General features: G+C 47.6%; 1 protein-coding gene across 1 annotated transcript; it reads right to left on the bottom strand.

Annotated features, from left to right (window-relative positions):
• Positions 1-116: 116 nt before the first annotated feature.
• LOC141246890 (6-phosphogluconate dehydrogenase, decarboxylating) lies at positions 117-8771 on the bottom strand. Its single transcript, XM_073669162.1, has 13 exons — positions 8616-8771; positions 5132-5207; positions 4657-4836; positions 4182-4247; positions 3975-4093; positions 3772-3838; positions 3267-3401; positions 2972-3161; positions 1700-1830; positions 1254-1387; positions 879-978; positions 483-605; positions 117-361 (listed from the first exon to the last, which is right to left on the bottom strand). Exons 1-13 carry the CDS (start codon positions 8621-8623, stop codon positions 242-244), a joined length of 1449 nt encoding a protein of 482 aa, XP_073525263.1. The 5' UTR covers positions 8624-8771; the 3' UTR covers positions 117-241.
• Positions 8772-19048: the final 10277 nt, after the last annotated feature.

Raw genomic sequence — 19048 nt, 5'->3', positions numbered from 1 at the left:
AGAGAAAAAAGTTTTCTTCCCTTTTATAGAAAATATTGTAAGAGTTCTGATGTCATTAGACCCTCGTTACCGTATGAGGAAGACAGATTAATATCTCAGTCACGGCACAAGGCAGCAACCATATAAAAACATTTATTCTCGTACTAAACAGATTAGAAAAAAATAAAAAATAAAACGGACAACACATAAGACAGCGACTATGATGGGTCCGGACGACTCTCTCAGACAACGGACGAGCAGCTCACACATTGTAGGAAGAAGAAGACACGTTGCCTCCATGACCGGTCCAGTTAGTGTGAACGTAATTTCCAGGTTTGGTCAGGAGCTCGTAGGTGTGAGCCCCAAAGTAATCTCTCTGAGCCTGAAATAAATAATAAAACGAAACACCATCAACTCTGCAACCCAAGTCCACCAGGGCATGATGGGAGTTGTAGTTCAGCAGCAGCCGGAGACCACCAAATTACAGGAAATAAACCCCTCACCTGGATCAGGTTTGCTGGTAACATTTCATGCCTGTAGCCGTCATAGAAAGACAAAGCTGTGGTGAAGCACGGCATAGGGATCCCATGCTGCACCCCAGTGCTCACCGCTCGGCGCCAGGACTCCTGGGGGACAGGAGGGAACCAGTGAGTGAATGCAAACATCTTTAATAGGGGCCCACAACCCCTACATGTACTTTATAGCATCGCCATCATCTTATATAGCAAGTGAACGACCCACAACCTGCGGACCCCTGATAATAGGACCAATAAGCATCCATGGGCGCTAAGAGTTCTGCAAACATTAATTCAGGAAATGGAGCCGAAAGGATTAAGCTACAGATGGCGTAGTGTCGGACCTAATGGACGCCCTCCTTTATCTGCTCCCCCCGCGCTCACCTGGCAGTTGTGCATCTCCTTTTTGAAGAAATCATCCAGCAAGAGGTTTTGGAGATCAGGATTCCTGTCGAAGGCTTCCTTGATTTTGCCTAAGAACACACTGTAAAAAATAAAAATAAATAAATATATGCATGCTTTTTTTTTTTTTTTTTTTTTCTCATTTATTAATCATAAAAAAGAATAGAAAAAGGGAAGAATCCTAAAGTTGCAGCAAAAATGAGAAACAGGCGTCGATGTAGAGATTTAGTTCTTTACATCGTGAGATCCGACCTCTCGCTCTCCAGCTGCTGCAAAAATCACAACCGAGCCATCAGGACACGCTGGGAGTTGTAGTTTTAAAGCAGCTGGAAAGTCGCTCTAAAACCCTCCCGTTACCTGCGGATGATGCAGCCTCCTCTCCACATCATTGCAATTCCTCCGTAATTTAACTTCCAACCAAAATCCTTCGCCGCCTGACGGAACAGGATGAATCCTTGTGCGTAAGAAATGATCTTAGATGCATATAAAGCCTGAAGGGGAAAAATAAAAAAAATAGATATAAAAAATACTTTTAGGGTAAGTGCACACACGTTGTGTTTTGCTGCAGATTTTTATGTAAATTTTCAGCTGCGTCTGGCAGTACCAGCAAAGTGTATGAGAAGCCAGAATTCACTGTTCACACATGTTGTTAAGATACTCCAGAGCTGCATTCATAATACTGCAGATTTCATAGCTTACGTCTCCCATTTCCTGCTGATTCAGGGTCTGCAGTTTTCATTTATATTATTAGTCTTAGGTCTGTTCTCAGCATTAGCAAAATGCTCCTTTCCTTTAGTGCATACCTTGCGGATGTCCTCCAGGAACGCCTTCTTGTCTCCTTTGAATGGCGCCTGTTTTGGTCCCCGAAGCTGCTGGCTCGCCACAATCCTCTCTTTCTTCAAGGATGACAGACAGCGAGCAAACACTGCTTCACCTGCGGGATGGAGGACAAGTGTAAGAAGATTTCCACCAGTATCTCCAGCCAGGTTCTCACTGCACGAAACTTACGAAAAATACTGATCACCTAACCCCGATTCAGAGGAATGAAGGGCGCTCAGGCAATCACTGCAGACAGCGCCACACAAGAGTGTGGCTGTGCCTGGTACTGCAGCTCTATTGCAGCGGAGGTGCAGGAAGCTGAGTGACTAGATTCACAGGACCAGCGGCCACATCATTCCCTGATCTGCCCGAGACAGATGTGATGCTCTGCAGAAGCGGGTAGTAAGATTCTCCGCTTCATCAGGACAGCGCTGCGACTATATATTTTAACCCCGTCAGTAGCATCATCCCACAGAACTGGTTTCACGATGACACAATTAAAGTTGTGCAGCGCTTCCTGATGGGATTACAACACTGTGAGCGGGGGAGCGGGCGCGAAAGGGACTGAAAAACATGAAATCCTCCCCAACAAGTTATACGACTCTTACTGCAATGTCAATTTACCAGCTTATGTAAAAAAAAAAAAAAAAAAAAAAAAGGGAATTATGAGGTCTGATAAGAAGTATCTTCACCAGGAACAGATAATGTGTCCAGAAAGCTTCTGGATTATCACATTGCACAGAATTAGAGCGCCACACTTGTTTGCAGGTTGTGTTTGGTAATGCATCTTTAATTCACTTCAAAAAGGAGCCGAGAGTTGCAATACCAGACACAACCTGTAGATAGGCATGGTGCTGTTTTGGAAGAAAGCTGCAATGTTTTTTCTTTTGTTTAATCCTGAACACCCCAAAAATGCAGTTTACTTTTCCATCCCCTCAGCTGATCCTACATTAACACCACATGTATGTGACGCTACATTTTTAGGTGATCTCTGCTGTTACTTAATAGTAAGTTTGGACGCAGTAAAGGGGGACCCCCTGCTGGACCCCTAGAGAGCAGCTGCTGCAAAAAGCCATAAAGAAGCAAAAATGCTGCAATACAGCTTGATCAGTGCATTCACACCAAGGATGCTTTCCAAATTCTGCCGCCTGCCCTCTGACGTATAAAACCCGTCCAGCTCCAACAATGCACTAGCAAAGTTCTGAATGCAGCTTTAGATGTGACTGGAGAAGAAAAAAAATAAATAAAGTGCTTACCGATGAGAGTAACCGGGACCCCGAAATCTAGAGCGGAGATGGCGGTCCACTTTCCGGTGCCTTTCTGCCCAGCCGTGTCCTGGATCTTCGGGAGCAGGTGCTTTCCATCCGTGTCCCGGAATTTCAGAATGTCGGCCGTAATCTCGATCAGGAACGAGTCCAGCTCCGTCTTGTTCCAGTCCTCAAACGTCTGAATAGAAAACAATTATACACAATGAGCGCAAAAATAATAAAGTAAAAAATGTTGAATTTTTGGAAGTTTTTTTTTTTTCTAGTGCACGTCCCAACGCTGCACCTTGGCCATCTCGTCCTGCTCCATCCCCAGGATGTCCTTCATCAGATGGTAAGCCTCGCAGATCAGCTGCATGTCCCCGTATTCAATGCCATTGTGAACCATCTTCACGAAGTGTCCGGAGCCTTCGTCACCCACCTGCCCAGAAAGAGAGAATCACAGTATGGCGTCAGGTCCAGGTATAAAGGCATGAGGAAGACTGAAGATAAGAAAGTATACATAATCCACACGGGGTTAAACTGGCACAGAACCACCAGGGGGCACTGTACACGACTTCTGCACATACATGTAGGAACTACATCCTGCCAATCAAAGGATCCAGTAACAGCCAATGCTGAGTTAACCCTTTAAGGTCCCCATCCTATACAGCAGTGGGCAATTCCTCTGCAGCGCTCTTTGTATCTGCTCATTCATGGGGGAGGGGGTTTCTTAGAGACCCTCTCTAATCCTAATGACGCAATATAATAACGAGGACTTTGGTCCCGAGTCATCATGGACATTCACTCACCCAGTCACAGCACGGCTCATTGCCGACCTTCGCTGCGATGCTCTGGAAAATGTCCTTAATGTAAGGCCTGAAAAAGAAGAGAGAAACCCCTGAGTGTTCCCTGGCACGTCTGCAGAGGGCACGGCGGGCATTTGATCTCTAACCCCAACTTTATTGGGGCGAATAAAACTCTAACAGGTGCGTGAACTTTTCAGAACTCTTACCAAGCTTCATTATCTCCTCCGGGCATCAGCGAGGGTCCATATCTGGCCCCGTCCTCTCCTCCGCTGACACCGCTGCCCACAAACCGGATGCCCTTGGCCTTCAGCTGCTTACAGCGCCTCTGAAAGGAAAGCAAAAAAATATAAATACAGTAAAGATTTTGCAGATACGACTATGCTGTAATCACGGCAGCCCAGATGGAAACCTACCGTGCTGTCACTATACTCCGAATTGCCGCCATCGATGATGATGTCGCCAGGTGAAAGAAGAGGAACCTGCAGCCATAGAACAAGATGACGTTACCAGCGGCCAGAAATGCCCAGATCAGATGACTCAGGAGATTGTAGTCACACCTGGCAGCGAGGGAATCCTTACTAAGCTGGTAATGTCAACAGGGTGCAGGCCGTGCCCATTGGGAGCGGGCCCGGGACAAAGGATCCTGTGTATTTCCAGATTGTGATTAAATATTGGGCAGATAGGGAGTAATAATCAGACCGGATCACGCGTCCTCCACCCTGCATTGTGAGATGCCCCCTAGTGCCCGCACAGGATCAACACGACTATAAAAAGCATGTGATGACAGGGTGGCCATGGGCAGCACCAGGCCTCATCGAATTGGGCAACGACAGGTTGACCCCATACTCCTACACAGCGATGGTGCCCTATACGGCTATCAATACATACCAGGCTATTAATGAAGTCGTCCACCGCCGTCCCGGCCTTCACCAACATCATGATCCTACGAGGTTTCTTCAGCTTGGAGACCATTTCTTGTAAGGAATGTGCCCCGATCACCTTGGTGCCTTTTGCCTCATTAGCCAGGAACTCGTCAACTTTAGAAACCGTCCGGTTAAATGCACAAACCTGGTGGAGGAGAACAGTCACATATCGGACCACGTATAACCCGCACAACTGCGTATATGCTACGAAGGTTGACATACAAGCCCGTGATATAGGGCTTTGACTTCCAATTGCAAAGCTTCAGCTCTCATCATGCCCCGCTGGGAGGCGTAGTATTAGCCCACAATTTGCAATTTTTCCATTATTTTGCTATATTGGCACATATTTAATGTTCAGCAAGGAAGGAAGTCACCCAAGAGCCGGGCGTTACATAATCCAGAGATGAACCAACGACGCGTTTCGCCATCTCACCACTTACCACATAGCCGTGGTCGTTCATGTTCAGGATCAGGTTCTGGCCCATCACAGCCAATCCGATGAGAGCGATATCAGCTCTGGTAGAGAGAAAAAAAAAAATAAATAAAAATAAAGTTTCATGAACTCGGAGATCAGCAGAGGACACGGCGGGGGGAGATTATCGCACACACCCAGCCGAACAAGCAGCGATGACAGGATCGGGGAACGTGCACAAAGGACATCACTCACCGCAGTCACTTCAGGTGTTGATTTTGGAAAGAGTGTGGAACTTTGTGTGGATAATAAAACTGCGTATGTCTGTTATAAACGTCACGTCTTATCTCCGTTATCATGCAAGGGATGTGCGCCACCGCTCCATCCACTCTGCTGAAGATATCCAATTGCACCTCTCCGCTCTCTCCATAGAGCATGAATGGAGCAGAGCCACTGTGACCCCCTCTGATCATCAGCCCTGAGGTTATAACTCTCTTTAAGGGTATATTCCCACGTGACGTTTCTGCACAGACCTCCTGCTGCAGGGGCGCACACACCAGTGCAGCCTTCACTGCGGCAGATCCGCGGCACTGCTCACCCCTTGCACTGCGGTGACATCCGCAACTTGTACTGTTCAGGTCAGCGCACGCTGACAATTTTTCCGCCGATTTCGTAACCTGTTGCTGTGCTATATAGGCACAAAAATCTGCTCTATTGGAACATACTCAAGTCTTCCTTCATTTTGGAGCAGTTTGTTATCTCGTTACTTGGGGAAAACTTATCCTGCAATCTCCCGCTTTTTCGGCCTACGGGTAATGGGCCCAGGTGCAGACACAAGTCAACGACACTGCGGTCATGGAGGCACGAGGCGCTCTCTACCTCACCGACGGATGCCAATCCCATACACAGCCATAGAAACCTGCCCGCTCTGTGCAGGCGCTGGATGCACCAGGCGATGGCATGACACGGCATGCAGCTAGAACAAACAAGGGCAGCGGGGATTAACCCTCTCCCGCATGGACAGGATTAAACTGTAAAGTCCCGGATTTCTACACGGCCTGACACGCCTTCCTGAAGAAGAAGAAGAACACTGACATCCGCCTCCCCTGGTGTGAATCAGAGGAGGGAGCGTCTATTTTAAACATTCGCATTTTGGAATAGAAAAGAGAAATTCTGCATCTGCCCCAATATCACTTATAGCAGATCCGGATATGAACCAGAAGGCTCTGTATGATCATCCAGCATTCACAATGTTCCACAGCTCTAGGATATCCTGTAGGTGTAATCTCCTGACCAGCGGCGTTTTGCATATCGCCCATAACCGTTTTCTGGAGCTAATTACCATAGATCATCTAACAGGTATATAAATAACCCCCGGAGATCTCATTACTACACAGGATTACTGGATTCCTTGGGAAAATCCAGATTCCATCGCTGTCACGTTACATCACTGCCGCCGAGAGACGGATTAGAATCAGGGAAGTTAAGGATTTCCCATTACCGGGACTCGGGGTCACTGTTAACCCTTTATATGCTGCAACCAATCCTCTAAGGTCGGTGTCTGTATCTGCTCTAAGGTTAAGTGAACACATGGCGAGAAATCTCCACTGTGGATCTGGTCTGAAATCCACAGAACAATCTGCAGGAGAGGCAGCTACGATCAGCGGCTCCAGCTCCGCTGCTCCGTCTATTGGTGTCCGCGTTAGTCTAAAATCTTCTCAATAGACAAACGGTATAAAAGCTAAAGAAGCGGCCTCCCCGCTGCGGAGATACAGGCGCAGGTCTCACTGCAGCTTACAGACTGAATGCTAATGGGTGGGCGATATCTCCAGTAGAACGACTTTTCACTTGCAAAACTAGGCTCAGGCTGCGAGGCCGGAGGTCGGTGAATTACAGTCCATATAAGAACCGAGAATTATGGCCAACTGAACCAGGCCGAGAACCAACTCACTAAAAGGGCAAAAAGCGTTACTAAGAGGGGGCCAAGAGCACCCAACACCCAAAGAATAGAGCTACAATGAAGGCATCACCAGATCCTCCAGTGCAGAGAACACTGAATGTTGGTGTAAAAGTGTCAGTAAATGTTGGACAAAGACTCCAGGAGCCCAACACCCCCAGCCCCGTATAGACAATAAAGGGAATGGAGGCGCAGGAGTCCGGCCACCGCTCCGATAAAGAGAGAACACGGGACCCCTGAACCCCAGCGATGCGTTGTGTCTGTGAGTGACCCCTTTAAGGTTACGGCGGGTGACAAGTCTTCCTACATGTTGTATGTTGGGGCCCATTACAGGAACTTCATAGAAGTCAATGGAAATCACTGAAACAACAAGGTCACTGACATCTACAGAGAGGAAGAATAATATATATATATGTATAGGAGGCGCAGAGGGAGCAGTCGGGGGTGGCTGTCACCAGGGCGCAGAGGGAGCAGTCGGGGGTGGCTGTCACCAGGGCGCAGAGGGAGCAGTCGGGGGTGGCTGTCACCAGGGCGCAGAGGGAGCAGTCGGGGGTGGCTGTCACCAGGGCGCAGAGGGAGCAGTCGGGGGTGGCTGTCACCAGGGCGCAGAGGGAGCAGTCGGGGGTGGCTGTCACCAGGGCGCAGAGGGAGCAGTCGGGGGCGGCTGTCACCAGGGCGCAGAGGGAGCAGTCGGGGGCGGCTGTCACCAGGGCGCAGAGGGAGCAGTCGGGGGCGGCTGTCACCAGGGCGCAGAGGGAGCAGTCGGGGGTGGCTGTCACCAGGGCGCAGAGGGAGCAGTCGGGGGTGGCTGTCACCAGGGCGCGGAGGGAGCAGTCGGGGGTGGCTGTCACCAGGGCGCGGAGGGAGCAGTCGGGGGTGGCTGTCACCAGGGCGCGGAGGGAGCAGTCGGGGGTGGCTGTCACCAGGGCGCGGAGGGAGCAGTCGGGGGTGGCTGTCACCAGGGCGCAGAGGGAGCAGTCGGGGGTGGCTGTCATCAGGGCGCAGAGGGAGCAGTCGGGGGTGGCTGTCATCAGGGCGCAGAGGGAGCAGTCAGGGGTGGCTGTCATCAGGGCGCAGAGGGAGCAGTCAGGGGTGGCTGTCATCAGGGCGCAGAGGGAGCAGTCGGGGGTGGCTGTCACCAGGGCGCAGAGGGAGCAGTCGGGGGTGGCTGTCATCAGGGCGCAGAGGGAGCAGTCAGGGGTGGCTGTCATCAGGGCGCAGAGGGAGCAGTCAGGGACGCAGAGATCAGGGACGCAGTGGGCACCTTGTCTGGGGAACAGAGGGAGAATATAGGGGGCACAGATACAGGGGGATAAAATACTAGGGGTGCAGATTACAGGGGTGCAGACAGGGGGCAGCCGCCCTCAGACCCCGCTATCTGGGGACCCTTACACCTGTCACTATTGCACTGTGACCCCGGATGTCAAGTAACGTGACCAGCTGCAGCTTGAGAACTGTAAGTCTCAGCATGCCCTGCCAGGTGCCGCCCGCAGGCTGAGGAGCAGGACACTGGGGCTGCACGTCTCCCCGCAGTGACGTCTCCCCCCGCACTCACTCCGCCATGTTTGTTGCTCGGTGATGCCGGTGCCGGTTGTTGCCGTGTCCTCCTCTCGCCGCCGTGTGACAGATCCAGACTTCAGTCCGTGTAGTTCTCTAAAAACCATCTGACGTCACGCCCTGTCCTCTCTACGATTGGCCCCGGATCATGTAAAGGGGCGTGGCCTGGTGGTGACTCGTCCTATGCGAGGGGACGGTGGCTCGTTACGATTGGCCCCGGATCATGTAAAGGGGCGTGGCCTGGTGGTGACTCGTCCTATGCGAGGGGACGGTGGCTCGTCAGGCAGTGAGCCGACCAATCAGACCAGAGCAATCACAGCCCGAGCTGTTAACCCTGCGCCTGCTGACAGGGCGATGACATTGCAGGAAGCTGCTCCTCACCTGCCTGGAGGGGGAAGGTGGGTGACTGGCTGCAGCCGGGGAGGCCATTACATCATCATCACTGTGACCCCGACAGGCTGTCAGCAGATTATACTGCAGCTTCCACACACGTTTGCTTTCTTCTTTTAGTAATAATAAAAACAGCGCTACACATTGCAGCAGGATGTCTGTGGAATTACTTCTCAGCCTCATGAACGTCAATGCAGCTGCAGTACCAGGCACAACCTGTGAACAAGGGTGGTGCTGTTTGTGGAAGACACCCACCATGTTTATCTAATCCTCGACAAGAGCAGTGAAGTCAGGAGGGTGGAAGGTTTTTCTCTTGGAAAAAAAAGACTGAAAATTCTCAAGATTTGGCAAATGCAATTCACGAGAACGGCCTCTGGTTCAGGATTTCTTAAAGGGGTTGTCTTTTTTTTTTAAATTTTACTATCCCAAGGCTTCTTCTCCCTAAAATTAATAAGTATCATTCCTAGTCTCCTGCTGGTCTGTAACAGGCTGCAGCGCTGACGTAGATGACATCACACCAGATCCCAGTGATTGGCTGCAGCGATCAAGTCAGTAAAGGCCGGCGGGGAGCAGCAGGGGGAAGTGATGACGCTCTTGTTATTAAATAATTGTTTGGGATAATAAAGTATAAAAATCCCCTCTGTAGCCTTTCTGTGCATTGATCCTTCGTTATGGCCGGTATTCGGGTATATTCACACTATAGATTTCAGGCAGAAATTTTAGCAGCTGTCATGAGGCTTCCAGAAATCCATCAGGCTGATTTCACACATCCGACATTCACAGTCCGAATCCAGACCGGCCGAGGGTCTCCTGACCCGAATGCTAAAGCCTCATAGTCATATATGCTGAGCGCCAGTCTGGACATCGCGGTCTGTAAACGGACCTTAGTAATACAGGAGGACGCAGTGATTAGTATGCAATTTTTTTTTCTTCCCCTTGTAGGAGTGATGGGGTCCAAGTGGGCCATCAGGGTGAACCGTCTTGTGCTGGGCTATCCTATCCATATGTGATGGGTCTAAATGGGCCATCGGGAAGGAGCTATCCTGTGCTGGGGTCCAAATCATCCAAGAAGAATCCTAGAATGTTAGAGTTGGAAGGGACCTCCAGGGTCCTCGTGTCCAACCCCCTGCTCAATGCAGGATTCACTAAATCATCTCAGACAGATGTCTGTCCAGCCTCTGTGTGAAGACTTCCATTGAAGGAGAACTCACCACCTCTCGTGGCCGCCTGTTCCACTCATTGATCACCCTCACTGTCAAAAAGTTTTTTCTAATATCTAATCTGTATCTTCTCCCTTTCAGTTTCTTCCCATTGCTTCTCGTGTTTCCATGTGCAAATGAGAATAAGGATGATCCTTCTACACTGTGACAGCACTTCAGATATTTGTAGACAGCTATTAAGTCTCTTCTTAGCCTTTTTTTTTTTGCAAGCTAAACATTCCCAGATCCTTTAACTGTTCCCCGTAGGACATAGTTTGCAGTCCGCTCACCATCCTGGTCGCTCTTCTCTGAACTTGCTCCAGTTTTTCAATGTCTTTTTTAAAATGTGGTGGCCAGAACTGGACACAGTATCCAGATGAGGTCTGAACAAAGAGGAGTAGAGTGGGATAATTACTTCACGTGATCTAGACTCTATGCTTCTCTTACTACATCCCAGAATTGTATTTGCCCTTTTTGCTGCTGCATCACACTGTTGACTCGTGCAGTCTGTGATCTATTAGTATACCCAAGTCTTTTTCACACGTGCTGTTGCTTAGTTCCAGGGCCGCCATCAGGGTATTACTGCCCTTACTGGAGTATGGGGCCCGGTGAACAGAGGGGGCCCCGTTGTTCTGCGCAACGGGCCCCAGCGGCAGTGGTCACTGGGCCCCCAGCTGCCCTCTGCATATTCAGTCACTGTGAATGTGCATCCTCGGACACAGGTTCACTTTAAATCTATTGCCGTGCTGGAAGCCTCCCGCACAGCAACAGTTAACAGCCGCTAGCCAATCACAGGCCGGCAGCTGACGTCAGCGCCCATGTCGCTGGCGTATGACGTCACTGTCATGCACCAGTGATCGTGCTTCTGGTGATGGGAGAGCTGAGCGTTGCTGGAGCTCCGCAAGGTAAGAAGAAACATTTTTTTTTTAAAGCCGCACCATGGGGGTCAGAATGGAGACAGAATTCAGGCTGAATGGGGGCAAAATGGAGACATGGGGGGCAGGATGGAGACATGGGGGGCAGAATGGAGGTAAAATGGAGACATCAGGGGCAGGATGGAGAGACATGGGGCGGGCAGAATGGAGACATGAGGGGCAGAATGGAGAGACATTGGGGGCAGGATGGAGACATTGGGAGCAGGATGTGGGTCATTATTACTGTAAAGGCTAATTAAAGGATATTACTACTGTTGTGATGTATTTTATTTTTGAGGATACTGTTTTCAGTGGGGGGGGGTCCTGTTACTGTGCGGGGCGACAATATGTCACTTTTTTCTTCATCTGGTGTAGTGTAGAAGTTGGGAAAAAATTGGGGAATGTGCTCTGTAAGCTGCTCTAGATAACTGTGTTATTTTATGCAGAGACGAGTCCTGGCTGGAAGAAGTGATGGATGTCTGCGCTGGATGAAGAGAAAAAGCGAAGATGAAGGACTTCAACTAGAGACGGCACCGGTGAGTCAACGTGTTATCTGTACACTGACACTATACACTGTAGACTATGTACAGAGCTCCTGTGTATAATGGCACTTATGGTAATATTAGTATTCTGTTTTTTTTATTAAGGATCAGTATTGTAGTATTCGGCCACTATGTGGTGGTAATATGTGATCTGGTCACGGTGTGGCGGTATTTGTCCCTTGTATGTGATATTATTCGGTCACTATGTGGTGGTAATATGTGATCTGCTCACGGTGTGGCGGTATTTGTCCCTTGTATGTGGTATTATTCGGTCACTATGTGGTGGTAATATGTGGTCTGGTCATGGTGTAGCAGTATTTGTCTCTTGTATGTGGTATTATTCGGTCACTATGTGGTGGTAATATGCGATATGGTCATGGTCTGACGGTATTTGTGCCTCGCATGTGATATTATTGGTCATTTTGAAAAATGTATGTGACACATTCCCATAAATAAAATATACCTAAAAAGAATATTGGGTATTATAAGAAATGTTTAATAGGTTAGAGTAGAGTAGGACTCGGCCAGAAGAGTCACCTTGTCGTGGTGGCGACTTAAAATATCTTTTGGCCAAAACAAAAGCTGCTGGCTATGTATGTGAACTGGTGTTCAATGGGAACTGTTAATGTGTGATTGGTGAAGACGTGGTACAGAAGTGGAGTTTTTCCAGGAATGAGCGGTGGGACTGTGGAAGGTTCGAGGGATGGAGGCGGAGCTGGGGTGGACCCTGGGCGGAGTCTCAAGGGGGCCCAAAAGTTTTGCCAGTATTAGGCCCCGAAACTCCTGGTGGCAGCCCTCCTTAGTTCTATTTCTCCCAATCTGTAGATGTCATTTTTGAACTGGAAAGAACTATCCTATTATGCTGGGCTATCCTTCCCATATATATATTGAGGTTTGATGGGACATCGCGAAGGCGTTATCTTGTGCTAGGGTCCAAATGACCCAAGAGGAAAGAACTATCCTTTGCTGGGCTATCCTTCCCATATATATTGAGGTCTAAAAGGATTTAGAGAAGTAGCTATCCTGTGCTGGGCTATGCTTTCTATATGTGATAACTTCTTCCCTATTGCCCACTTGGATTCTCGCTCATGCTGGGGTACAAATGTCCCAAGGGGATAAAGCTATCCTATGCTGGGCTATCCTTCCCATATATATTGGGTTCTAAATGGAGATCAGGAAGGCGCTATCTTGTGCTGGGCTACCCTTCTCATATCTTACAGAGTCCAAGTGGGTCATCGGGAAGGATCTATCTTGTATTGGGGTCCAGATGACCCAAGGGGAAAGAACTATCCTATGCTGGGCTATCCTTCGCATATATATTGGGGTCTAAAAGGACATCGGGAAGGAGCTATCCTGTGCTGGGCTATTTTTTACATATGTGATAGCTTCTTCCCTATGGCCTATTTGAATTCTCTCTTGTGCTGTGGTCCAGATGACCCAAGGGGAAAGAACTATCCTATGCTGGGCTATCCTTTCCATATATATTGGGGTCTAAAGGCACATCGGGAAGGCTCTATCTTGTGCTGGGCTATCCTTGCGTTATGTGATGGGGTCCAAGTGGGTTATCGGGAAGGAGTTAGCCTGTGCTGGGCTATTCTTTCCATATACGATAGCTCCTTCCTTATGGCCCACTTGGACCCTATTTTGTTCTGGGGTCCAAATGAACCAAGGGGAAAAACAAAAACTATCCTGTGATGATGGGTTATCCTTCCCATATGGATCCAAATGGGCCATAGGCAAGTGTGAAGGAGCCATCATTCCTTCCCATGTGCTCCATAGCAGCTCTTCCTGTGGGATATGGGGTCCTTGCGGGTGCCGAATTCTCCCAGGGATAGAACTGAGAGCAAGGAATCTGTGTCTATGACGAGTCAGTGATCCAATGTACAGAACAGCGATGGCTATGTGCCCACTGTGGGTCGGTGTGTTACAATATTACATAGGAGGAAGGATGTGAAATATAACTCTTGGGTGGAAGTCGCTGAGTGGTGAAACCGTCCCTCTTCTCTCTCGGGATCCTATGATTTCCTCACTCCAGGGTTTATGGAGACATAGGCCGCTGTAAAATAAAGTCTGAAGATAGATATACAGCATTAAAGATGTGTTTCTGCTCATTATGGAAGGGACAAACACTTGTCCTGCTCGGCTTCTTCTCTAGTGCCCTCCTAATCAGTACAGACTAAGAAATAAATGAAAATAGTCACAGGAGAATTGATCAAGACTGGCATTTTGTTTTACAGCTGGAGAAAGTTTTGTAAAATTTAATAAGAGGTGCCGTACAGGAGTGCAGGAAAGCCTAATGAGAAGCCGTGATCAATAGCAGCCATACTGGCTGTCACTCAGCTTTCCCTGCAATATACAGAACTATGAAACTGTGGAGAATCCATTGATTAACTTGACATAAGACGAGGACAATTCATGGATTTCTTTCTATGTAAAGTTCCTTGTTTTTGCAATCTGGTGAATTCCGCGGAGGACAAGAAAGCAGCCGAGATCTCAGATGGATCTGTGGGACGTGAGGACACGGCAGGGAAGGTTCCAGGCCGTCGTCAGCTTCTATTGTGCCCTGTCTGGGAGGAGTGCCGAAATCTGCTGAGTCAAAATGACTTATTAAATGAGCTGGATAGCTTCCATAGTCAGCAGCAGATTGTGGCCGTTCATGTTTATATTGCATCTAACCCTACTCCCCAGTTTAGGCCAACCCTGCACCAACACCCAACAAGCGGCCTGGATCTAACGGTTAGGCTAGGTCCACACTGTTTGTGGCTATCGACCGGCGCAAACGCCCAGGGGGTACCGTGCCCGACCGGGCCGGTCAGGATGGTTTCCAAGGCATCTGTCCAAAATAGGGACCCACTGTCAAAAAAAGAAAAGCGTACTGCATGGTGTGCATTTCTTTGCAGTGTCCCTCTGTATAGTATCCTGCTGCTCATTATCATACACTCACATACTATACACTTTGTCTCAACACAAAAAGACGCGATTCTTCAAAGTTTTTATGACAGAAACACTTTGAAAATTTTTACGCAACACTGGTGCAAAAAGGGTGCACATGGGGGTCTTCAGTACGCCTCCTAGCTCCCTCCACAATCTCAGCACCCCACATTTGCATAACAGGGGAGCCCATGTGTGACAAAATGGATCACTTCCACCTGCTGAAACACCGCTGTCAGAATTTACAGCTGCATATAAGGGGTTAAACTGCTGCAACTGGAGCAAGCTCCAATAGCAGCAATTACACTCCGGTGCCGGCTGTATAGAGAAGGCTCAGCTCCTGAGCCTGCTCCATACATGCAGATCCTACGTTAGGCCACGGCCCCACTATCAGTATTTGGTCAGTGTTTTTTCTCAAGAGTGGGAGCCAAAACCAGGTGAGGAACAATCAGAGAAAAGGTATAATAGAAACAAGTCACCAATTCTGCATTTATCGCCCACTCCTGGTTTTGGCTCCCACTCCTGAGAAAAAATACTGATCGAATACTGACCAAATACTGATAGTGGGGCCGTGGCCTAAGGTTGATGTTGCCAAGGGATCAAGGTATGTACACATGAAATGAAGGAGCTGCAAATTTCACTGCTTATTACAGTTACAAGAATTATGGATAATATTTTAAGAAACTCATCTACACACAACGTAGAAAATCTGCAGCAAAAAGCGACCAGCTATGTGGCTTCACATCGGCAGCATGTCAATCAATGCTGCACATTCTTATCACATCTGCAGCATGTCAATCAATGCTGCACATTTGTATCACATCTGCAGCATGTCAATCAATGCTGCACATTCTTATCACATCTGCAGCATGTCAATCAATGCTGCACATTCTTATCACATCCGCAGCATGTCAATCAATGCTGCACATTCTTATCACATCTGCAGCATGTCAATCAATGCTGCACATTCGTATCACATCTGCAGCATGTCAATCAATGCTGCACATTCGTATCACATCTGCAGCATGTCAATCAATGCTGCACATTCTTATCACATCTGCAGCATGTCAATCAATGCTGCACATTCTTATCACATCCGCAGCATGTCAATCAATGCTGCACATTCTTATCACATCTGCAGCATGTCAATCAATGCTGCACATTCGTATCACATCTGCAGCATGTCAATCAATGCTGCACATTCGTATCACATCTGCAGCATGTCAATCAATGCTGCACATTCTTATCACATCTGCAGCATGTCAATCAATGCTGCACATTCTTATCACATCTGCAGCATGTCAATCAATGCTGCACATTCTTATCTCATCTGCAGCATGTCAATCAATGCTGCACATTGTCATCACATCTGCAGCATGTCAATCAATGCTGCACATTGTCATCACATCTGCAGCATGTCAATCAATGCTGCACATTCTTATCACATCTGCAGCATGTCAATCAATGCTGCACATTCTTATTACATCTGCAGCATGTCAATCAATGCTGCACATTCTTATCACATCTGCAGCATGTCAATCAATGCTGCACATTCTTATCTCATCTGCAGCATGTCAATCAATGCTGCACATTCTTATCACATCTGCAGCATGTCAATCAATGCTGCACATTTGTATCACATCTGCAGCATGTCAATCAATGCTGCACATTCTTATCACATCTGCAGCATGTCAATCAATGCTGCACATTCGTATCACATCTGCAGCATGTCAATCAATGCTGCACATTCGTATCACATCTGCAGCATGTCAATCAATGCTGCACATTCTTATCACATCTGCAGCATGTCAATCAATGCTGCACATTCTTATCACATCCGCAGCATGTCAATCAATGCTGCACATTCTTATCACATCTGCAGCATGTCAATCAATGCTGCACATTCGTATCACATCTGCAGCATGTCAATCAATGCTGCACATTCGTATCACATCTGCAGCATGTCAATCAATGCTGCACATTCTTATCACATCTGCAGCATGTCAATCAATGCTGCACATTCTTATCACATCTGCAGCATGTCAATCAATGCTGCACATTCTTATCTCATCTGCAGCATGTCAATCAATGCTGCACATTGTCATCACATCTGCAGCATGTCAATCAATGCTGCACATTGTCATCACATCTGCAGCATGTCAATCAATGCTGCACATTCTTATCACATCTGCAGCATGTCAATCAATGCTGCACATTCTTATTACATCTGCAGCATGTCAATCAATGCTGCACATTCTTATCACATCTGCAGCATGTCAATCAATGCTGCACATTGTCATCACATCTGCAGCATGTCAATCAATGCTGCACATTCTTATCTCATCTGCAGCATGTCAATCAATGCTGCACATTCTTATCACATCTGCAGCATGTCAATCAATGCTGCACATTGTCATCACATCTGCAGCATGTCAACCAATGCTGCACATTGTCATCACATCTGCAGCATGTCAATGCTGCACATTCTTATCACATCCGCAGCATGTCAATCAATGCTGCACATTCTTATCACATCCGCATGTCAATCAATGCTGCACATTCTTATCACATCTGCAGCATGTCAATCAATGCTGCACATTGTCATCACATCTGCAGCATGTCAATCAATGCTGCACATTCTTATCCCATCCGCAGCATGTCAATCAATGCTGCACATTGTCATCACATCTGCAGCATGTCAATGCTGCACATTCTTATCACATCTGCAGCATGTCAATCAATGCTGCACATTCTTATCACATCTGCAGCATGTCAATCAATGCTGCACATTGTCATCACATCTGCAGCATGTCAATCAATGCTGCACATTGTCATCACATCCGCAGCATGTCAATCAATGCTGCACATTCTTATCCCATCTGCAGCATGTCAATCAATGCTGCACATTCTTATCACATCCGCAGCATGTCAATCAATGCTGCACATTGTCATCACATCTGCAGCATGTCAATCAATGCTGCACATTCTTATCACATCTGCATGTCAACCAATGCTGCACATTGTCATCACATCTGCAGCATGTCAATCAATGCTGCACATTCTTATCACATCCGCAGCATGTCAATCAATGCTGCACATTGTCATCACATCTGCAGCATGTCAATCAATGCTGCACATTGTCATCACATCTGCAGCATGTCAATGCTGCACATTCTTATCACATCTGCAGCATGTCAATCAATGCTGCACATTCTTATCACATCTGCATGTCAATCAATGCTGCACATTGTCATCACATCCACAGCATGTCAATCAATGCTGCACATTCTTATCACATCTGCAGCATGTCAATCAATGCTGCACATTCTTATCACATCTGCAGCATGTCAATCAATGCTGCACATTTTTATCATGGCTTACCAACCTTTGCAAATCTACAGCGATTTTGCAATGAAATTTGCACCTTGTGGAAAGTCTGCAAAGGATAAGTCCAGTGCGGATGCATCTGATGTGTGAGCTTCAATACCAGGCACAACCAGTAGTCAGGTGTGGCGCTGTTTTTGGGAGAAAGCAGCCATGTTTTTCTAATCTTGATCATGCAGGTGTATACACAAGACACGGGGCCCCGAGCTGTTAATGCACGGCTTGTACTTTTATTGTTAGGTCTTGTTCACTAACATTTCCAGTGGTGCAAGATTACCAATACACAGAGTTATATATATATATCTGCATTGCACATCTAGGCTATACAGCAAATGGATCAGAATTAGTACAAATACATGATATATTTACATTTTGTATACTCAAGCCCACACGTCCAATTATATTTACAAAGTAAAACACAAAAAATTAAAACCGTGATGAGAGTTTTCGTCCTGTTTTTAGAGAGATTAGTATTTCCTTGCTGTTTAATGGGAGCCAAGGCTCGGGTGTATGTGACCCTTACACTGCCAAGAACCTTACCAAGCGTCCTCTTGTCCGAGGCAAATAACCAGACGACAAATGGCCTAAGGTGAGATCTGTCAGGATGCGGCCTGTGTGTGCTGACAGCGGATGACATCACCGGAGCAGGAGTGATGTCACAGGTGTAGTCACAGGCTGTATCCTCCTAAAGTGCCACCAATAAGGAGATGTGATCTACAGACGAGTCTGCGTCCTAAAGGGGGCGCCCTGAATATTATGGGCATCAAAGACTGTAGACATTCTGTAAATCTGGGATTTGGAAATGACATAAAAACACAAATTATTTTTTTATTAAAAGATTGTTTTTTTTTCTTTTAAAAAGGTGAATGCTTTGGTCCAATAAAATATCCAATGTCTGGAAAAGGTAAGACGAAGTATCACCTGGTAAGTGCATGGAGGAAGCGGGTCTGGGGGATTAAAGCAAAACCTCGTCCCTACTGCTAATCCCGTATTACTACATCTCAGTGCTGGGGTAAGCATGGAGGCCTTCTTCTAGAAACAGCGCCACACCTGTCCACAGGTGGTGTTACA

Source organism: Phyllobates terribilis, unplaced genomic scaffold (assembly GCF_046119375.1).
Source record: "Phyllobates terribilis strain yellow unplaced genomic scaffold, ASM4611937v1 Scaffold_2692__1_contigs__length_113010, whole genome shotgun sequence".
NCBI classification, from domain to species: domain Eukaryota; kingdom Metazoa; phylum Chordata; class Amphibia; order Anura; family Dendrobatidae; genus Phyllobates; species Phyllobates terribilis.
The sequence above is the reverse complement of the archived record's forward strand: the minus strand, read 5'-3'. Positions and strand labels throughout refer to the sequence as shown.

Bases quoted from the DNA above. Each gene is read 5' to 3' on its own strand.
- LOC141246890 (XM_073669162.1), bottom strand. The intron at 1,388-1,699 runs GTATGCACTAAA...TTTCCCCTTCAG, and splicing joins TCCTGGAGGACATCCGCAAG to GCTTTATATGCATCTAAGAT. The intron at 362-482 runs GTGAGGGGTTTA...TATTTATTTCAG, and splicing joins TACCAGCAAACCTGATCCAG to GCTCAGAGAGATTACTTTGG.